The sequence below is a fragment of the Miscanthus floridulus genome, chromosome 2 (genome assembly GCF_019320115.1).
Source record: "Miscanthus floridulus cultivar M001 chromosome 2, ASM1932011v1, whole genome shotgun sequence".
Lineage (NCBI taxonomy): Eukaryota > Viridiplantae > Streptophyta > Magnoliopsida > Poales > Poaceae > Miscanthus > Miscanthus floridulus.
This window is the reverse complement of record NC_089581.1, coordinates 174,036,548-174,058,164: the sequence shown is the minus strand read 5'-3', so window position 1 is coordinate 174,058,164 and position 21,617 is coordinate 174,036,548. Positions and strand designations below refer to the sequence as shown.

At 48.7% G+C, this 21,617-nt stretch overlaps 1 protein-coding gene across 7 annotated transcripts in view; it reads right to left on the bottom strand.

Annotated features, from left to right (window-relative positions):
• The window catches only part of LOC136535754 (callose synthase 3-like), a 49,270-nt gene that overhangs the window by 939 nt on the left and 26,714 nt on the right, over window positions 1–21,617 (bottom strand). For 5 of the 7 annotated variants that reach the window (XM_066528136.1, XM_066528137.1, XM_066528138.1 and 2 more), the window contains 25 exons: window positions 15,356–15,471; window positions 15,181–15,212; window positions 14,983–15,056; window positions 14,709–14,790; window positions 14,591–14,640; window positions 14,323–14,409; window positions 13,650–13,787; window positions 13,458–13,555; window positions 13,289–13,373; window positions 12,944–13,104; window positions 12,732–12,855; window positions 5,094–5,188; window positions 4,373–4,514; window positions 4,119–4,270; window positions 3,634–3,743; window positions 3,411–3,539; window positions 3,155–3,223; window positions 2,762–2,954; window positions 2,451–2,598; window positions 2,182–2,301; window positions 1,977–2,092; window positions 1,814–1,897; window positions 1,416–1,528; window positions 969–1,198; window positions 95–886 (listed from right to left, as the gene is read on the bottom strand). In XM_066528136.1, the coding sequence (XP_066384233.1) occupies window positions 95–886; window positions 969–1,198; window positions 1,416–1,528; window positions 1,814–1,897; window positions 1,977–2,092; window positions 2,182–2,301; window positions 2,451–2,598; window positions 2,762–2,954; window positions 3,155–3,223; window positions 3,411–3,539; window positions 3,634–3,743; window positions 4,119–4,270; window positions 4,373–4,514; window positions 5,094–5,188; window positions 12,732–12,855; window positions 12,944–13,104; window positions 13,289–13,373; window positions 13,458–13,555; window positions 13,650–13,787; window positions 14,323–14,409; window positions 14,591–14,640; window positions 14,709–14,790; window positions 14,983–15,056; window positions 15,181–15,212; window positions 15,356–15,471 (3,540 nt within the window). The remainder of the gene's footprint in view (window positions 1–94; window positions 887–968; window positions 1,199–1,415; window positions 1,529–1,813; window positions 1,898–1,976; window positions 2,093–2,181; window positions 2,302–2,450; window positions 2,599–2,761; window positions 2,955–3,154; window positions 3,224–3,410; window positions 3,540–3,633; window positions 3,744–4,118; window positions 4,271–4,372; window positions 4,515–5,093; window positions 5,189–12,731; window positions 12,856–12,943; window positions 13,105–13,288; window positions 13,374–13,457; window positions 13,556–13,649; window positions 13,788–14,322; window positions 14,410–14,590; window positions 14,641–14,708; window positions 14,791–14,982; window positions 15,057–15,180; window positions 15,213–15,355; window positions 15,472–21,617) is intronic. The other 2 variants (XM_066528139.1, XM_066528140.1) reach the window with 2 other exon arrangements.

Below are 21,617 nucleotides of genomic sequence, written 5' to 3'. Positions count from 1 at the left end.
CAATAAATAGCATTGTAAACATATAAATGATCCATAAAACTAATCATACAATCGAAGTATAGCTTTTTTAATATAATCAACCTGAAAAGCTTACCAAGATGCTTTTGTCATGTGTGATATGTAAGTGGTAAACAAGGCCATACTGGTATATGAAAAAACGCACGGCCAAGATTATCTCAACAAAGCATCCTGTTGTTCCTGAATATTTTAGATGATCCTGCTCCACTTCCCACCAAGATTCCCAGCTCTTGTCTGGTGATACACCAATCCCACCACGATTGCTGATCCACTTATTCCAATCAGACCAATCATCAACAATTTTTGCCCACTCAAATCCGGAGGGGTTGAATAGAAAGGGTGCAAATAGCCATGTCAATACCAGGAACCACATAGAGAAGGTAATAAAAATATAGGCAATGGCTGAGCGATAAGATTGACCAAATAGTTGGTATACAATGAGCAGAATCATCAGCTCAATCCCTTTAACAAAGTGGCTGCGAGAGTAGAGTCTATAATTCTCTGCAAACTTAGCATGAAAGACGACAAATCCCCTACCAGTACCTCTGTACTGAGCACCTCCATGAAGCAACATTCTTCCATAGTAGTGAGTCTTAGTGCCAAGGGAAAATGTGAAAAACACAGTAGCCAATTGCAAATTCATCATGATTAGATCACTTAGTGCCTGACCAAATCCTCTTTCAAGACCAATTTCCATCATCATTGGAAGAGCCATCAGAAAACCAAGCTGAACAAGAGATTGTGAGGCCAGAGCAACTTGAAGGGGATGATTATGAAACAATCTTCCCTGCGATAGCCCCTCTTCAAGTCCACTGAGAGCAAGATAAAGGCGCCCATACAGAAATACATAAACTGTGACAACCGTCAACTGAGGGAAAGTGTAAAATGTGTTAGAAACATACTGAATCATACTGAAATATATTTTTAAGATCAACACAAATTGATCATACCAGTGTACTGAAATAAAACCCCACGGTTGTGAAGTAGCATGAAAGCATCCTGAAAAAATCAAAGCGGTGCCCAAGACGGTAGATATCACGACTAAGAGTCTGTTCACCATTTCCATTTGCTACTTTAGCCTCAAACTTAGAGATCTGATTTAGTCCGACGTCTCTTCCCTTACCAACTTGCACATATTCATGGTGTGTTACATTGCCTCCACGAAGAGTTGAGTTATAGCCTAAAATAGTGAAGACAATAGGAATATTACTTTGCAGTACTCATTACTATCTCATGATATGTTGTCTCTTGCACATGTTTGTTTAAGTTCATGAGTACATTACTTATTTGGGAAAGTAAAAACATACTCCATTGGCATAGCAGAAATTAAAATATAAAATCATTTCTTATATGTCATGGAGAACTTAATCATAGGCATATTATGGAATGAGTCAAACCTGCAAAAATGTCTTCACTTAAATTGATACTCTTTGATGCCTTACTGACACCACCCCTTGTCAGATGGAAAAGCCTATCAAATACATCAGGATGCCCATAGTGGAACCGGACCCTATCATAAAGCAAATTAAGAACTTTAGATACATTCCAGGAAAAAAAGATAAATCCAATGTCATGAACTTATGATTCTGAGAATTCCTAGGTACTACTGCAACTGCAGAAAGAGTACACAATATGTGTTGAAATAGGTGACTTGTATTCTAATCCTACTAGGACTTGGAGAGCCGTGCTTCATGGATTGTGGTATTCATAGCATTATATGCAATAAATGCAATATAATTTCACTATACATTTACTGTTGTGGAATACAGAGTAGTAAAAAAAGAGAAGATCTCACTTCAGAGGGTTTGCAAGGAGACGCTGCCCAATAGTCACAAAACTGTGCTCCTGATTTGACATGAACCATGCAAGGGAAGATACACTACATTGTCGAAGACAAAATAAGTGTGAGATTATGCAAAGAACAAAGCCATCAATCTCAATTGTTGGAAGTAATCAACCTGCCAGTAAAAATGTGCTCTCTAACTCCAAGTATAGATGGACGACGCACTCCATGCTCCGTAAGGAACTCTTGGAGCAGGTTTCTCATTTTAAGAGCTTCTTCCAAATAGTTGTCCTACAAAATTAATAACATAAGAACACATTTATATGAGATTGAAAGTCATCTTCTTCGCAAAAGAGAAGTAATGGCATGATGAGAAACACCTGGTTCATATCTATGGTCTGCAAGCCTTCACCACGGGTGAAAATTATTGCATGGTTTTGGTTTTCGGGCTTTCCTTCTCCCAAAATTGCAGGGCCTGGAAGTTTTATCCGATAGATAACCTTGGAAACATAAAGATGTATTTATATGACCAATGTTATAGGCTTTTGAGAGGATTGATGACTGATGTGATGCAATGAATTGAGACTGACATTATAGAGGGTTTTGTAAATTTGTGTACCATTACCAGATATAATATAGATCACATTACCTGATCAAGATTTTGAATGGGGTCTGCAGATTCAGAATCCTTAGTGAGAGCAACCTTTACCAAAGTAGAATAATAAGCTGTCTCCATTTTCTTGTCTCCTACTCTATCTTCCACCTCATCAATATATGCTACACGGAGAGAAGAGTAGCTGCAAGAAGTGTAACCCTAGTAATGAGTTTACAGGTAAACAACTACTATTGTTTCGCAAAAAGTACTAAAACTAGAAAATGAGTATTTCATTACTAGAAAATGAGTATTTCATTGATATTATTATATTGTATTTTTAAGGTAAATGGTAGAAGCTCATTTACTTCCTCATTAGCTGCAATATGTCTTGGGCATTAGCAAGTGCAGCACGCTTATCATTTCCATATTGCTGGCATGAAACCACATAGGTGAATTTCATATTAGTAACTGCTTCACATTGAGCAAATAAGGACCTCTGCTGTATCTTCCATTGCTCATCATTTACTGACTCAGCTGCTTTGTATCCTTCCATGAGATCTGCAGAGTTGCGAATATTTTTTTTAGTAGCGTAGGGGAAAATGAGAATAAATATGTAAATGCAACAAACAAGAACCATAGTCCAGTCATAAACCCAGCTGTTAATAGAATCAATCAGCACTTCAGCATAATAAATAACAAGGTTGATGGGATGGCAGGAGGGAGGAAGCCATGCTAAGAAAACTGATATGGTCTATTACCTTCACGTTTGGCCATGTCTAAAAATGCTTCAAGATTCAAAGCTTTCTTGTAGTACATCATACCTCTAACTGTTTCAGAACAATCAAATAGTAAAAGATTAAGAATCAACAGATACAGACTGAAAGATTACAGCATTCATTTGAAAGGAAAACGAGTGACAGAAGTATTTGAGTTCTCCTGTGTATTCTCCTATGTACTCTCGAAAAGTAAGTATTTGACTTCAACAAATAAATGTTAATAAGTATCCAGTAGTACCTGTTCGAGCTAGTGTTTGGCCCCTGTATGAGGCCCATAGACGAAGCTCCTCCTTTAGTTCTTCGCTTTCTTCGCTCTCTTTAAGTTCTTCCTCCAAGCCAACCCTTTCCTTAAAATTTTTCCATTCATCTACATGTATAGGCATAACATGACATAGTAAACACCAGATGTTCCTGAACACACTTTATGTTCATACATGAAAAGGACAGAGTTGTGCCTCAACCTGGATAAATTTTTTGCAGGTAGAATAGGGTGGAAACTCCATCTTCATTTTCTTCCTCAAGCTCTTTTATAGAGAAAAGAACGGGTTCATTGTAATAAGGGGTCAATGCGCTGCAGATACAGACAAAATATCATCATTTATAGGCGCCAACAGCGAATTTATGACAGGGGAAAAGGAGTCAAGGAGAGGAAAATAACTTAAAAGTGAAAAGGAAAAAATGTATTCAATAATCATGTCTGTCTGTGATCTACTATGCTTCTGTTTTGCAAATTTCAGATGACATAGCAGTGAAGTATTTCAGTAAATTGACTACAAATAAAGAAAAAAATAATGCCTTCAGGAAAGGTATTCAAATTAACAGAGTAACTGTTCGAGAAGAGTTAGAGAGGCAAGTATCACAAGAACACTGGGCATATGACACAGTGCAAAAGTGATATGATATGAGCTTCAAGAAAATAATGACTGAGTTATTCACAAGTACTTACGAAAACGAGAGCATGTTTCGGACTTTGGGTGCATCAGGCATATCCATAAATAAGGAGTTGGTAAAAAAGGTAAGACGCCTTCTGGCTTCTAGATTTGAAGGAACATCCATAGCAGATTCCTTCACGGTAAGTAGTAGTTCCAGCCTTTTTATCTGGAGTGAAACGAATCATATAAGCAACAAAGCATTCAAGAACACTGCACAGAAAAGTCAACATGCATTCAATTTTGCAAAGTTTAATTATAGCTTAATAACCTTTTCTAGCCAAGCATCTGTGGTCGTGACTTGTAGGGGAAACTTGATAGCTCCATATGGTTGAAACAACTGATACTCTTTATCCCATGCGGTTGTGTCATCATGCTTTTGATATGAGCCTCCATGACTTGGCTCCAAAATACTGTCATGTTGCGAAAAAATGATTAGCTACAGAAAGTCAGGCAGAAGCCTACCCAACTTGCTTTGGACATAAAGTCTTTGTTGTTACTGCTGTTGTAGAAAGCCAGGACAAAAGAAAGCACGAGACATATATCAGCATCAGGATTTCCATCTTATCTTTGTGATTGGCATGTTTTTGGAGGGATTGCAAAATGCATGAATTCAGTATTTCTAGAACATTGTTTTAGCATAAACCATAGGATTCTAGAACAATAGCCCATGGCCAAAGAGAAGTCATGGCAAGAGTACTGCATATACTAGTAAAAAATTCAGTTTTCATGTTACTCGTCTCTAGGAGACCACAGGCTATTTTGATAGCTGCGCTTGTGGAAATCTATGGCACAAAGTCCATCCTTGTTTTAAGCTTTTGGGTGATACGGATGATGCTTGAAACTCAATATTGCAAACAATTTAACAGAAAAAGCTGTATATGGTTATTGCCTGAAATGGACATTGTCCACAGGATGTGAAACATTAAGTTAGCACAGTGAAGTGTCCCACACTTGGTAATATATGTACAAGCTTAAAACAATACTTGTACCTAAGTTGGTCGTCAAATATATCTCTTGTTACAACCTCCAGCATATCTTGAAAAATCTTTATTACAGCACTCCTGTCTTTCTCATCATTCTCCTTCTGATATCATAAAAAAGGATAAGATTAAGATGAATTAGACCAGTGGAATCTAGGGAATAAACATGAAGATAAACCAGATTAGATTCCATTTCTGTGTACAACAAACATTGAGTGATGCAATAACAGTAAATGTTTTGAAAAAGATAAAAGTATAATAGAAGCTTAGCAATCCAATCATTATCTGTTAGATAGGCAGATGGGCCTAGAGCCCGGTATGTATACGTTTTGTGCTGCCTTGGACTCCCAAGTCTGGCGCACCTGTAGATTGACTTATATTAGGCATGGATATCGGTGGTTGGTTCTGTCAATGCCTATACATAAACATGTATCGTGTTCCCCTATAATAACTCTTTTAGTTCTTTTTTTGAACGGGAAATACAGCAGGGAAGCCCCCACTGTAGGATTTTATTAAATAAAAACAGAAACCTGTACAAAAGATAGAGAAATAACAACAAACCAACCAGCCGGAGGGGTGAGGTAGCCACAGCGGGAAGGGAACCGCAGGCCAAAAACCAGGGAGGCCTAAGAGAGGAGATCTAAACAGAGGAGAAAAGCTACACGTTTATCATCTCTCATTCTAAACGCCTGAAGTTTGGCCTCTTCACAGAAGACGTTTTTCCAAGAAGAGAAAGAAGGCCGGCCTCTGTCAAATATGAAGTTGTTTCTCTGCTTCCAAATATGCCAGGCAGCAATGATGAAGGTCTCCATGAAGAAAGGATTTTGGTGCTGCTGTTTTGATTGTATCATCATTTGAAAGAATTCACTCTGAAGGTTCCATTGGATTCCCAAGTGCTGCCAACATTCCTGGCTGAAGGGGCAACTGAAAAATAGGTGGTGAGCAGTTTCCTCAACATTATTGCTGCAGAGAACACAGTTGTAATTATTGCCCTCTATTAGTTCTGCATATCAATCTTGCTTACATTGTAAGCCAAGCAAGGAAAGGTTTGAATGCTTCCTAAATGTTTGCACCATGGGTCTAATATTATGTAAAACAACCTTATTTTTTCCCTAACATAGGTAGGCATCATGCTATAAGTTCAGACAATATGCTACATTCTATGATATCCTATTCAATCCCCCGGTTAGCATGCGATGCTCGTCGTGCTAATAAATCCTCTCTTCTTAAAGCCCAAGTAGGACAAAGAAATGCAAGTAAATACCCTCGATTCATTCCTTTTATGCGAGTGGGAAAGCTAGCTAGAAATCAATGACAAGGAGTAGAGCCTAGAGCAAAAGGGCCAGGCGTCAGGTTAGTTAAAGCAAGAAAGTCAATGCTGGATGAGTTGTTAGGAATGGCTCAACCCAAGCAGCGCTAACCCTGTCTTTCCCAAAAAGTATCGTCTTGTTTACTTTCCCTACAGGTGTCTCTAGTATTCATTGTTGTAAAAACCCAAGGTATCAAAAGCACAAGCATAACACTACATCGAACATGCTCTGTTGGTGTGACCATAGCTGTCCATTGTTTTAAACAAAACATTAATGAATGATTTCAAAGAGTTTCCTGAAGTTAGCTAGCTTTGCACTGGTTCCTAAGAGAGTATCAAAACAGAGAACAGTAAAGGAGTTGGTACTCTTGGGGATTTTCAAAGAGTGGAATTTACAGCAGCAAATCTGCTTATGATGCGCTTTTTCATCGGTACAACAAGATTTGCACCATGGAAGCAGATTTGGAGAAGCTAGGCCCCATAAAGTGCAAGTTCTTGATTTGGCTTGCAGTGAATAATAGATGCTGGACAGCAGACCATCTTGCGAAGCGTGGCTTGCCACAACCTGCTGTTTGCCCTCTAGGTGAACCCAAAAGCTTGTTGGAGGTAACACAGACTTGATTAGCCTGAACAGCCACAAACCCCAGGCCGTCTCCTTGATTATATATAGAGATAGACATTGCATTGATTACAAACAGCTCACTAGAGCATAGCTAATCAGATAGGTGCCTTGGCAGCCGTACACACCTCTTGGGCTGCCCAAGGTCTTTAATGACTATAATTAACTAGCATAGTTATCTAGGAAGTGCTTAGGAAGCAGGGCTTATTAACTACATTTCTCCCCCTAAGACCTGCTTCAACTAATCTTGATCTCCTTGATCCCAATCCTGCTCCTCATCTCTTCCAGCTTGGTTTTGCCCAAGGCTTTAGTCAGTATATCAGCGAGCTGATCTGCAGTGGGAATGAACTCTGTCTTGATGCTACCTTCTTCCACACAATCTCTGATGAAATGATGCTTGATTCTAATATGCTTGCTCCTGTCATGGAAAACAGGATTCTTTGCCAAAGCCAGAGCAGACTTATTGTCTACTCTGAGTTCCACCACCTCAACTTTTCTTCCCAACAAATCTGCAAACAGTCTTGACAACCACAAAGCTTGGGTTGCAGCTGTTGTCATTGCCACATATTCAGCCTCACAGCTAGACAGAGCAACAACTCTCTGTTTGACAGACTGCCAGCTGACCAGGCTGGTTCCAAGGAAGAACAAACATCCAGTTGTGCTTTTGCTTGAATCAACATCTCCAGCCAAATCTGAATCACTGTAACCCACAAACCTTGCTTTGCCTGTTGTTCTGGTGTAGCAGAGCCCATGATCTAGAGTACCAGCCAGGTATCTCAAGATCCTCTTCACAGCCTGAAGATGTTCAGTTGTTGGCTTCTCCAGAAATCTGCTAACATACCCTATAGCAAAAGCCAAATCTGGTCTTGTGTGCACTAGGTATCTCAAGCTGCCAACCAGTCTTTTGTACTGAGTTGGATTTACTTCCTTTGCTATGCTTTCCTTGCTCAATTTCAACCTTTCTTCCATGGGTGTGGTGGCTGGATTACAACCTGCCATACCACCAAGCTCAAGTATCTTCTTAGCATAATGGGTTTGCTTCAGAGTGATGCTCCCCTCTGATTGTCTCACCTCAACTCCCAGATAGAAAGACAGAAGACCCAAATCACTCATTTCAAAGGTTTGCTTCATCTTTACCTTGAAAGCTTCAATCTTCTGCTGGTTGACTCCTGTGATGATCAAATCATCAACATAGACTCCAATTACCAGTAGGGAGTCACCTGATCCCTTCCTGTACATAGCAGCTTCATACACATTCTGCTCAAAACCCATCTGCTTGAGAGTCAAGTCAAGCTTGGCATTCCATGCCCGAGGAGCCTGTCTTAGGCCATACAGAGCCTTGTGCAGCCTGTACACTTTCTTCTCTCCTGGTACTACAAAACCTGGAGGCTGTGTAACATAAACCTCCTCCTGGAGTTCTCCATTCAAAAATACAGACTTCACATCCATGTGATGTACTGCCCATCCCTCTTGTGCTGCTAGGGCAAGCAAAACACGCACTGATTCCATCCTTGCAACCGGTGCAAAAGCATCTTCATAATCAACTCCTTCCTGCTGCACAAAACCACGGGCCACAAGTCTTGCCTTGTGCCTAATTACAGCTCCATGTTCATCCTTCTTCAGCTTAAACACCCATTTCAGTGAAATTGGACGGTGACCAGGACGGGGAGAAACAAGTTCCCAAGTCCCATTCCGCTCTACTGATCTCAGCTCCTCCTTCATCGCTGCTTGCCAATCTGGATCAGCTTTGGCTTCTTCATAGCTTGTAGGCTCACCAGAATGGGTGAGATTCAGTTCTGCAAACAGCCGCTGCGCCGGCGGAGGGGTTGGCTTATCACCAATAATGTCATGAATCTTCCGATAGCGGAGTTCTTCATCGTCGTGGCAGGCATCCACCCTTTCATCATCATCCTCCAGGGGGGGTCACATGCTCAACCTGAGGACTTGCTGGAGCTGGTGTAGGTGTTCTGGACGACGCAGGCGCCTCTGCCTCCGCTGCGGGCTCCTCTGCTTCCGCTGCAGGCTCTCCTGCATTCACCGGAGAGAAACCAGGCGATGCAGGATGTGGCGGAGGAGATAGTGAAGGCGACGCTGAACTTCCTACTTCAGGGAGTTCCTCCGCCCATGGGAATTCAACAGTAAACTCACTGCTCGCTGCTTCTAGTGTGCCTGCTGCCGGTGATGCCCAGTCCCAGCCGCGGCCTTCGTCGAACACCACATCGCGGCTGACACGCACGCGCTGGGACACTGGATCATAGATACGGTATGCCTTGGCCCCTTCCGCATAGCCGATAAACACGCCAGCCTCGCCGCGGTCATCGAGCTTGCGAAGCTGAGTAAGCCGCCGGGTATAAGCCACACAGCCAAAGACCTTGAGGTGGCCGACTGTTGGTGCCCGGCCGTGCCACGCCTCATAAGGAGTGGCATTCTTCAGCGCCTTCGTCGGGGATCGATTCAGAATGTGCACAGCCGTCATCACAGCCTCCCCCCAAAACCGAGAGGGCATCTGGCGTTGCTTGAGCAAAGCTCGTGCCATGGCCACCACTGTTTGGTTCCTGCGCTCAACAACACCATTCTGTTGCGGTGAATAAGGGGCACTGAAATGCCGTTTAATACCTTCATCAGCGCAGTATGCAGTAAACTCCGCGACAGTGAATTCGCCGCCATTGTCGGTGCGCAGGACCTTCAACTTGCGCCCGCTTTCCACCTCTGCTGCCACCTTGACCTTCTTAATTGCTTCTGCTGCTGCGTCCTTGGATGGCAGCAACACAGCCCACATAAAGCGGGTGGCGTCATCGACGAGCAGCAAGATATAACGGTTGCCCGCCGGTGTCGCTGGTGTGACCGGACCGCACAGGTCACCGTGCACCAGCTCAAGCTGATTCTGGGCACGGTATGCTGCTGCAGCCGGAAAAGAACGCCGCCTCTGCTTGGTGGTAACGCAGGTGTCACACACCTGCTCAACATGGTCAACCACCGGCATCCCGCGCGCCATCTCCTCCTTGCTGAGTCGCCGGAGTGCATCGAAGTGCAGATGGCCGAAACGCTCGTGCCACTGCCACGCCTCTTCATCCTTGCGTGCCGCGAGACAGAGAGGTTGTGCAGCCTCAAGATGCAGAATATACAACCTATTCTTCCCTCTGTGTACCTTGGCGAGCAGACGGCGGCTCTTGTCCCAAATGCGAAGCACGCCATCGTCAATCACAACCTTGGACCCTCCTTCATCAAGCTGTCCCAGACTTAGGATAGAGTTATTCAGCGCCGGAATGAAGTAGACGCCATGAAGAACCCTCTGCTCACCGGTCTTGGCTTGGAAAACAATAGACCCGACGCCCTTGATCTCTACCTTCGACGCGTCCCCGAACCGGACCGTTCCTCGAACGCCAGTGTTCAGATCAGCAAAGAACTCTTGGCGCCCAGTCATGTGATGCGTCGCGCTGGAGTCCAGGTACCAACCGCTGTCCACCTCTTCTTCGTCCACGCCGAGATACGCGCGAGCACGTGGCTCGGAGAACTCGACATGCTGCGCCGTGTAGCTGTGCGCCAGCGTGCTCTGTTCCAGGCTAATGAAGCCATGTGCCAGAAACAGAGCGCCATCTTCATCGCACTCGGCGTACTGGGCGCGCGCCTCATGCCTTCCTTGGTTCCCGCCACGCTGCCCAGCCTGATTTCCGCCGCCACGACCTCCACCACGATTGCCACCGCTGCGGCCAGCACGGTTTCCACCTCCACCGCCGCGCTCTGCATCTTCACGGCGCGGCTGGGGACACTCACGTGCCCAGTGGCCCTCCTGGTTGCAGTTGAGGCAGGTGTTGGGGCCGACGCGGCCAGCAACATTGCCATCTCCTCGTCCGCCACCACGTCCACCGCCTCTATCTCGTCCTCGTCCACCACCGTGGCTACGTCCACCGCCACCGCGCTGGTTCCTGAATCCAGAACCACCGGCATCATCTCCCTTCTTCTCCTTCCTCCAGCGCGCTCTCCACTGCTCCTCGGTGTACAGCAGCTTGCCGTTGATGGCCACCGGCTCGGTCAGCGCTTGTTCCTCGCGATTATCCACCGCCTTGAGCCTTCCAGTCACCTCCTCAAGAGTGAGCACCTCAAAGTCGAGGAACTGCTCAATGGCGACAACAATTTGCGCGTACTTGGCTGGCACCGTGCGCAGAAACTTCTCCACCACACGCTCCTCAGTGATGTCCTTGTCACCATGAATGACAAGCTGCTGGTGTAGAGTTGACAGACGCAGGGCGAAATCCTCCACTTGCTCGCCGGGGTTGACGCCGATGTTCTCCCAATCGCGGCGTAGGCGCTGCAGCGTTGCTCGACGGACCCGGTCCACGCCGATGCGAGTCACAGCGATGGCGTCCCACGCCTCCTTCGCCGTAGCCTTGTCGAGGAGTGGGATGCCCATCTCCTTGGGCACGGCCCCGACAATCACCTCCAGTGCACGCCTGTCATCGCGAAACTGGACAGGGCCGCCCTCGATGGCGTCCCAGAGATCGCGCGCCTGCATCCTCAGCTTCATGGTCTGACTCCACTCGTAGTAGTTCGACTTGTCCAGCATCGGCCACGATGTGCTGCTACCGGAGTCGCGGTACACCACTCTGCCGTGCGGTGATTCGTAGCGACCGCCGCCGCGGCCGCGCCTCCGGTCCCGCAGTGGTGACTGCGAGCGCCTCCTGTCTCGCGACGGAGTCCGCAGCCCCCGATTCCTGCTCTCCGCCTCCTCTTCCTCCTCCTCTGCATCCTCTTCTTCTCCCTTCTCAGCAGCAATTTCGGCCCGCAGCTCCTGCGCCGTCCTTGCTGCCGCCTCTGCAGCAGCCGCCGCCTGCTTTGCTGCCTGGACTGCCAGCGCTACTGCTTCCTCTGCAGCCTTCAAGCGCGCGGCACGGCCGGAGGAGTCGCCCAGCTCTCCATCGCCGGTTCCCTTGGCCTTGAGCCTGGCAGCGCGCTCAGCAGAGGTCGACATGGGGTGGAGAAGGTGAGGAGTTGGCCTCGTGGCTCTCTGGTGTCTAACCTAGCTCTGATACCAAATGTTGGAGGTAACAGACTTGATTAGCCTGAACAGCCACAAACCCCAGGCCGTCTCCTTGATTATATATAGAGATAGACATTGCATTGATTACAAACAGCTCACTAGAGCATAGCTAATCAGATAGGTGCCTTGGCAGCCGTACACACCTCTTGGGCTGCCCAAGGTCTTTAATGACTATAATTAACTAGCATAGTTATCTAGGAAGTGCTTAGAAAGCAGGGCTTATTAACTACAAAGCTTAAGCCATTGGGAAGAGGTGGGCAATCCACTTATTCACTTCAACATCTAGCACCTTTTGATAACAGAATAACAGATGGACATTTAAATACTTCTCTATATTGATAGCTAGTTCTGTTGTTAGAGTATATTTGGTAGTTAGGATATTGTAATCTCATACTGCCATATGTATCTGGGGAGGGTCAACACAAAAGGGTCAATGCAAATATCCCATGTGTTATACGCAATCTACTTCTCTTTAATTCGATGTTAGGGTTTGGCAGCGATGACTTGCAGCTGGTGGGGTTTGGGTTTGCCGTTTCGGCCATGCTTCTGATGTTAGGATTTTTGCTGATTTTCCTTAAATTAACAATGCAAGTGTTAGGTTTTCGGGCCCGGTTTTCCTTATAAACTAAAGACAGAGCTCCTGTCAATTGCGTTAAAAAAAAGTATATAGGTTATACATACCAAGTATTTTACCAACTCAACAAACTTGGAGTAGAGATCTGGCAGGGCACGCATGTTCAAATCTGCAATAACTTTGTCCTCAGAGATGCATTTTTCAACTTCTGCAAATATCTTATTTATGACCCTGAAAGCACATAAATAAACACCATCAAGTAGGCCATGGATCAGTAAATTATTTCTTCAGAGTTTAATAGATGAAATATAGGAGGGACCTTTTCTCTGGTTCGCCCTGTACAAGGTCATTGATGATATTCTTAAATGATGCATAACATTCCTCAATTGCACACTTAAAATAATAATCATTCTCAAGCCTCTTTTTCAGATCTCGGTCTTTGCCATTGCTATCTTTAGCCATGTCAACTGCTACCGGGATCTGACATTCATGATGTTAACAACAGGTCAACCCTTTTTAACTTACAAACAAAATATGAATGAACATTGCCTCTAACATGATGTAATACAAAGAATAACAACAACAACAAAGCCTTTAAATGTAATACAAAGAATAAAGCCATAAAAATTAAAAAGCAGATAAAAATTAAAAAGCAGATAATAACCTTGCTGGCAAGTAAAAATGGAGGCCACTGCATGACACCAAGGGCCTGATCAGACACATAAGGAACAAGTAGCAGCTCCTTCTCCCTAAATAAAAAAATGTGGGTATCAACTTAGGTCAGGAAAAACAAATCGAGCTGGAAATTAAGTTTACCCATATAATCCAATCACCTGTTGTCTATAAGATCTTCATCTCGAAAGCTGGTGATAATTTCATTCCACATTTGTGCAAACCTTGCTGCTATATTCTCCTTGTCTGCATGTTCCATCTAAAAAGTAGCATCAATAACAAAAAAATATACACAGAATTAGCAATCAAGCCATTTGAAGTTTGCAGAAATATATTAAGAGTACAAATGGCACCTCTTTGAAACGATTGTGTAAGTAAGACCTCAGACCTTTCTTCCTTTTTGTATCAGATGTTTCAACAGGAATTAAGCATGAGTTAAAGGCTAAAGGTATTGAATCAAAGCGAGATCGCAGCATCCCCAGTGTACGAATCTGTCTCACCCAAAAAAAATGAAAGGTTTGCTTTTTATCAAATGTTTCAACCAAAATTAGATGCACATAAGAGGCTAAAGGTATTGAATTAAACAAAGTCACCACACCCAGTGTCTGAATCTGTCTCTTCAGGTAAATGTGATAGAATTCTTTGCAAAACTGCAATTAGTCATTTGAAGTACACAAAATCATTGTGTAATCAGAAAGTCATAGATCTATTCAGGGTAATCTATCACTTTTTAGATATCTTTTTGAGTTACTCCTGACCCCTGAACTTATTGAGCACATTCCGTTCACCAGAATTAGTTAAACGAACAGCAAGAAATCCCTTATCAGGGTTAGTCAGAGACTCACAAGTACTAGGATTTACTGCATGGGTAAGATTCTAATAAAGACACTTCCTAAATTGATGTGTTGTTACTTCCTATATTCGCTAGATAATTTCTGCCAAAAGATCATTTGTACCATAAAGAAATCTGAAAATAAATCTTTTGTGCATGATTCGTATGTAGAAAAAAGTCAACAAGAAAAATACCTCTCCGAGTCGTTGGAAAGCACCGTAAATTCCACCAAGCAGAGTGGAGAAGATTGTATACCAAATTTGTGTATCCATGAAATATACCTGTAAAGAAAACAAAAATGCACGAAAATCAATGTCGTCCTCCTACACTGCTCAAGTCCACATAATACACATTTATTTAATAGGAGACAAACAATTTAACTTCCTGTTTTCAGGAGAAAACAATATGTGTGGTCATAAGAAGACCTTAAATTCTCGAGAAAAGCAAAGGAGAAGGTCCTACCAGAATGATTGGGGCCCAAAGTGCAATAACAACACCGATGTTGCTCTTTTCTGCACAATAAACTTTGGTATCGGTACAATTGAATGAGCACGAAATATTGTTCGAAAAACATACATACCTCTTGGGAAAAATTCATGCCACCGGAAAGTACGTATGGGGGTCTTCATGATAACCTTGGTGGGTTCAACAAGAGGTTTGATCTATAGGAACAAACATAACTGAGTTGGAGACATAGTTCATTCATAAACATATGTGTTTGAAATAGTAAATAACAATTAGTTCAATTTTCTCTGACTGGCTTACACGACAAGGGCCATTTACTGCTATGAAAAATGGAATTGGCCAACATTTATTTATTGACAGTTCATGCAAATGCATGGGCAAGCACATACCATATATACATATGGATTTAGTGTAGTTACTATTACCAAGCCGTCCAATGAGGCCTGTTCTTCTGATCTCATATCTTTCCAGTGCAATGATGGAACAACATATATAGGGACAGAGAGAATAATGGCTTTCACAATTTAGGCATGTGAGGACTGAGGTTGAATAACTGTAGCTTCAATTTTTTCTGAAGAAAACTCAACTAAGCATGTTGCATCCACTAACCACCAGACTTCTGCAACACACTACCTCAAAGTCAAACATCACTAATAACCTGTAACAGATGTTTTACGATAAAAAAAACCTGTAACAGATGCAACATGGGCAGCATTTTTAAGCCATGTTAATATGTAATAGTTTTGTCTACTAACAATATACCTCGCATTGCACAGGCGAGGGTAAGGCTTGCCACTGACACCCTTCCCCAGACCCCGCACAGCTCGGGAACTCTCTGCACTGGGTACGTCTTTTTTTTTATATATATCATGCTCTATCTTAAGAATATGAAAGTGAACTTCAATGTACTGGTTATGTGAATCTTCAAAAAATGACAAATAATAATAATAATAAAAAAACTCGACCTGCGGGGGGATGACGGCCCTGGGGTTTTCCCTTAAGAAGAAGATCTTCTCACACAGATCGAGAAAACCCCCGAACCCCCGCCCCCATCCTGACGCAGTGGTACCGTAACCCTGTGAGAACCGGGCCGGGGCCTAACTGCGCTTTGGCACCTAGGGGCGGGCGAGGGGATTTTTTTAACCTCAGCCTGAAATTCGCTCCCACGGGGAGTCGAACTCAGTGATAGAAGCCAAAGGCTGAGATTGATTAGCTTAATGAATGATTACAGCAGAGGTGTTACATATATATAGAGAGTACAAGAGAGCCCAAAGGGTCTGGCCAGCCTGGAGGCGGCGCCCCAAGGGGCCAGTCTAGCCTAGGGAATTGGCAACAATAAATAGGGACTAATAACTCTAACACCCCCCGCAGTCGGAACGTTGTTGGGACGAACGTTCAGGCTGGAGCGAAAATCCATGAAGACCGAGGAGGGAAGACCCTTGGTGAAGACATCGGCGAACTGCGACGTGGTGGGAACATGAAGCACACGGACAGCCCCAAGGGCGACCCGTTCCCGAACGAAGTGGAGGTCGATCTCCATGTGCTTGGTGCGCTGATGTTGAACGGGGTTGGTAGAGAGGTAGACGGCGCTGACGTTGTCGCAGTAGACGAGGGAGGCAGAGGCCAGCGGGTGATGCAGCTCCTGGAGAAGTTGCCGCAGCCAGGAGGCTTCAGCCACGCCGTTAGCAACAGCGCGGTATTCGGCCTCGGCACTTGAGCGCGAAACCGTGGGTTGGCGCTTGGAGGACCAGGAGATGAGGCTGCCACCGAGGAAGACAGCGTAGCCGGAGGTGGAGAGGCGGGTGTCAGGGCAGCCGGCCCAGTCAGCGTCGGTGTAGACCACGAGCTGAGTCGGAGCAGAGCGGGGAATGACAAGGCCAAAGTCAAGAGTGCCCTGAAGGTAGCGAAGGATCCGCTTGGCAGCCACAAGATGAGCTTCCCTGGGATCATGCATATATAGGCAGACTTGTTGAACAGCGTAGGCGATGTCAGTGTTAGTCGCTGAATTCTCACTCTTGGTAGTAGGAGAATTCTTACTCTCATCGAGAGAGGATGACACTAGGAGTTGGGGCAATTTTCTTGTCTATTTCTCACACAAGCTCACACAAATGCCATACCAACCTGAGGGGTTGGGGTTACATATTTATAGGCTGCTAGCCAGCCAAGGATATGCCAAGATGTTAGTCTAAGATGCTAGTCTAAGATGCTAATATGCTGTCCTAGCTAAGATGCTGTCCTCTAGTCTAAGATGCTGTCCTCTAAGATGCTGTCCTAAAAACAGAAAAACAGCCACAAGGACCATGTGAGCATCACAGCCCCATAAAGACCAGCCACACATGAGACTTATCCATCATTCTCCCCCTAAGTCTTGTGCGTCGTCTTGTGGGAGAGTTGAACTATCCCGGTCCTGGAGCAGAGCTCAAGGAACTTGATCCTCCCAAGGGGCTTGGTGAGCAGGTCCGCAAGCTGGTCCTTGGTGTTGATGTAGCTCGCCTTGATGCTCCCTTCCTCCAAACAGCCTCGGATGAAGTGGTACCTCGCCCGGATGTGCTTGCTGCGTTCGTGGAACACGGGGTTCTTTGCCAGGGCCAGAGCGGACTTGCTGTCCACCCTGAGCTCCACCGCTCTAGTATCTCTGCCGAGGAGATCACCAAGCAGTCGAGCGAGCCAGAGCGCCTGAGTCGAAGCGGTGGAGGCCGCTATGTACTTGGCCTCGCAGCTGGACAGGGCCACCACCTGCTGCTTGATCGACTGCCAGCTAACGAGGCACTTGCCGAGGAAGAAGAGGATCCCGCTCGTGCTCTTGCTGGTGTCGATGTCGCCGGCGTGGTCGCTGTCGTTGTACCCGACGAAGTGTGCCGCCCCAGGGCACCTCGGGTAGTAGAGGCCGTGGTCGAGAGTCCCCGCAACGTAGCGGATGATCCTCTTCACAGCCTGCTGGTGCTTCGTCGTCGGTCGCTGCATGAACCGACTAACGTAGCCGACGGAGAATGCCAAGTCCGGCCGTGTGTGGGCGAGGTAGCGAAGGCTCCCCACGAGACGCCGGTACTGCGTAGTGTCCACCAACTCCGTCGTGCTGTCGCGGCTCAGCTTCAGCCTCTCCTCCATCGGAGTGAGAGCTGGGTTGCAGTCGGTGAGCCCAGCTAGCTCAACGACGCGCTTGGCGTAGGCGGTCTGTCGAAGCGTGATCCCAGAGTCATCCTGGTGTACCTCGATTCCCAGGTAGAAGGAGAGAGGCCCTAGGTCACTCATCTGGAAGGTGGCCTTCATCTCTTCCTTGAATGCCGCCACCTCCGCATCCTTGGTGCCGGTGATCACCAAGTCGTCGACGTAGACACCCACCAGCAGGGCATTACCTCCATTGCCCCGTCGGTAGATGGCCGCCTCGTGTGTGCTTTGCTCGAAGCCCATCCCCTTTAGCGTGGAATCCAACTTGGCATTCCACGCCCTCGGTGCCTGCCGCAAGCCATAGAGGGCCTTGCGCAGGCGGAGCACCTTGCCCTCCTTCAAGTCGCCGTTAAGGAACGCCGACTTGACGTCCATGTGATGAACACGCCAGCCCTCCTGGGCAGCTAGCGCGAGGAGTCGCACGGACTCCATCCGTGCCACGGGAGCAAAGGCGTCGTCGAAGTCGACCCCCTCCTGCTGCACGAAACCTCGTGCCACCAAGCGAGCCTTGTGCTTCACGATGGCGCCGGCTTCATCCCTCTTCAGCTTGTACACCCACTTAAGGGTGATCGCGCGGTGGCCATGAGGAAGGTCAGCAAGCTCCTAGGTGCGCTTCTTCTCAATCGCATCCATCTCCAACTGCATCGCGACGCGCCATGCCGCGTGTCTCTCGGCCTCTGCGAACGACCGAGGCTCGCCGTCGTCACATGCAAGGTGCAACTGCGCCTCCAGGTCCTCCAGGTCGTGAGGCACCAGTCCCGGCACCAACTGGTCGCCGAGAAGGTTCTCCATCGTACGGTACCGCAACGGCTCGCCGTCGTGGTACGCGTCGATGCGCTCCTCGTCGTGAGAGAGCGGAGTAGCGAGCTCAACCGGGCTGTGCTCGACACGAGCTGGTGTTGGAGTAGACGTGCCCGGAGAGGTGCCTGTCGGTGCTGGAGTGCGTGGCGTTGCCGGCTGTGGTGAAGCCGGCGAAGAACTTATCGCAGCCGAGGTCCTGGCTGGAGAGCGTGGAGCTATCGGAGTAGCAGGCGCCGGGGTCGGTGGAGGCTCGGGGACTGGGGTAGACGCGCTCGCCGAAGAAGAGCTGCCTACTCCCCCAGCTCCCTCGAAGTGGACGTACTCGACAGTGAAGTCGTCGTACGTCGGAGCCGAGCCATCGTCCACCGCCTTGTCCCACGCCCATCCTCGCCCTTCGTCGAACACAACGTCGCACGCCGTGCGCACACGCTGTGTCTTCGGGTCGAGGATCCGGTAGGCCTTCGAGCCCTCCGCGTAGCCGATGAACACTCCCGGAGTGCTCCTGTCGTCGAGCTTGCTGATGTGGCCAAGCTCCTTGGCGAACGCGAGGCAGCTGAAGACCCGCAAGTGGGAGACCGTCGGCTTGCGCCCATGCCAAGCCTCGTACGGCGTCCTGCCGTCGAGCGCCTTGGTAGGCGAGCGGTTGAGGATATAGACGGCCGTCACCACCGCCTCTCCCTAGAAGACAGCCGGCATCCCCCTCTGCTTGAGGAGGGCCTGAGCCATCCCCACAACCGTCTGGTTGCGCCGCTCGACGACGCTGTTCTGCTGCGGGCTGTACGGCGCGGAGTAGTGGCGCTGAATGCCCTCGTCAGCGCAGTACGACGCGAATTCAGCGGCCGTGAATTCGCCGCCGTTGTCGGTGCGCAGCACGCGCAGCTTGCGGCCACACTCCGCCTCCGCAGCAGCCTGCGCGCGTCTGATGGCGTCCGCAGCCTTTCCCTTGCTGCCGAGGACCATCACCCACATGTAGCGGGAGAGGTCGTCGACGAGCAGCAGGAAGTAGCGTCGTCCTCCCGGTGTGGCCGGTGTCACCGGGCCACACAAGTCCCCGTGCACGAGCTCGAGCCTCTCCTTGGCTCGAAAGCTCGCCCGCTGGGGAAAGGGGAGTCGCCTCTGCTTCGTCAACACGCAGACGTCGCAGAGCTGCTCCACATGGTCGAGGCACGGCAGGCCTCGCACCATCTCCGTGGCACTGAGCCGCTTCAGGGCCTCAAAGTGAAGGTGCCCGAAACGCTCGTGCCACTGCCACGCCTCGTCGTCCCGACGAGCAGCGAGACAGAGGGGTTGTGCCACCTGCACGTTAAGGACGTAGAGTCGATTTGCGCTTCTGGATACCTTGGCAAGAAGGCGACGACGACGATCCCAAATCCTCATGACTCCGTCCTCAACCACCACGCGCGAACCGTTCTCATCCAGCTGTCCCAAGCTGATGATGGAGTTCCTCAACGCGGGGATGTAATAGACTCCGGTGAGCAGCCTGTGCTCACCAGACACGGCGGTGAAGATGATGGAGCCGACGCCCTTGATCTCCACGCCGGAGGCATCCCCAAACTTGACGGAGCCTCGGACGCTAGAGTCAAGCTCGGTGAAGAACTCCCGTCGACCGGTCATGTGATGGGTGGCGCCGGTGTAGAGGCACCACCCGTCAGTCTTGTCGTTGCTGGAGCTGTCGCCGAGGAGGGCGTGTGCTTTTGGCTCGTCAAGGTGGAGGAGAGCCGCTGCGACCGGTGCCGCTGGAGGTAGCTCGATGCTGGCATGTGCCATGAACAGAGCCGGCTCCTCCTCCGCCTGTGCGACGTGGGCCTGGCCGCGTCGTGGCTGTCGACAGTCCTTGGCCCAATGGCCAAGCTGGCCGCAGTTGCGGCAGGCGTCGTGTCGTGCCGGCTTGTGCCTGCTGGCGGCGCCACCCTGGGCGCCTCTGCGGGCATCACCCTCGGCATGTCCTCGCGCCCTGGCCTGGGCGTCTCTGTGCGCCTTGCGTGGCTTGCCACGCTTGCGGCTGCCTGTCGCGGAAGAAGGCTCCCCCTTCCTCCGGTCACCTTGGCTGGCAAGCCACTGCTCCCAAGTGAGGAGGAGCTTCCCGCCAGTGGTGATGGGCCCCGAGAGGGACTGTGGCTCATCGCTGTCGACGACCTTGAGGCGACCTATCGCCTCCTCGATCGACATTGTGGAGAGATCCAGCAGAGACTCGATCGAGCGAGCCATCTGCTTGTACTTCTCGGGGACGCAGCGGAAGAGCTTTTCGACAGCTCTCTCCTCGCCGTAAGTGTCGTCGCCGAACTGCACCATCTTCTGCAACAGAGTGTTGAGACGGAGAGCAAAGTGATCAACGTCCTCACCTGGCTTGAAGGCCAGGTTCTCCCACTCCTTGCGAAGTGTCTGCAGTGTGGACTTGCGGGCGCGGTCGCTGCTGATGCGTGCCGCAGCGATGGCGTCCCAAGCCTCCTTGGCAGTCCGCTTGCTGGTAAGCGAGAACTACATCTCGGGCGGGACTGCAGCGATGAGAGCATCCAGCGCCCGTCGATCTAGGTCGTAGTCGACGTCGCCATACCGGACTGCCTCCCACATGTGTCGCACCTGGAGCTTTACCCTCATCACCGCAGCCCACTCGACGTAGCTGGTCTTGGTGAGGGTAGGCCACCCACCGCTGGGACCGACGTCCCTGACAACAGCCTGGAGCCCGTGGTAACCACGGTACCGATCCGGGGAGAGAGAGCCACGCTGCCTGTGAAGGCCGCGCTCTCCATCGACCCGTCGGTACCGATCCAGGGAGAGAGAGCCACGCTGCCTGTGAAGGCCGCGCTCTCCATCGACCCGTCCGCCACTATTGCCGTGCGCGCCTCCTCCAGGAGCGCCGCCGCCGTGCGCGCCTCCTCCAGGAGCGCCACCGGCGCGTCCGCGCCTGTCTGGGCTGCCGCCGCGCTCGTGGGCGTGCGCGGCTGCCCCAGGAGCGCCACCGCCGTGCGCGCCTCCTCCAGGAGCGCCGCCAGCGCGTCCGCGCCTGTCTGGGCTGCCGCCACGCTCGTGGACGTGCGCGGCTGCCCACTGCGCC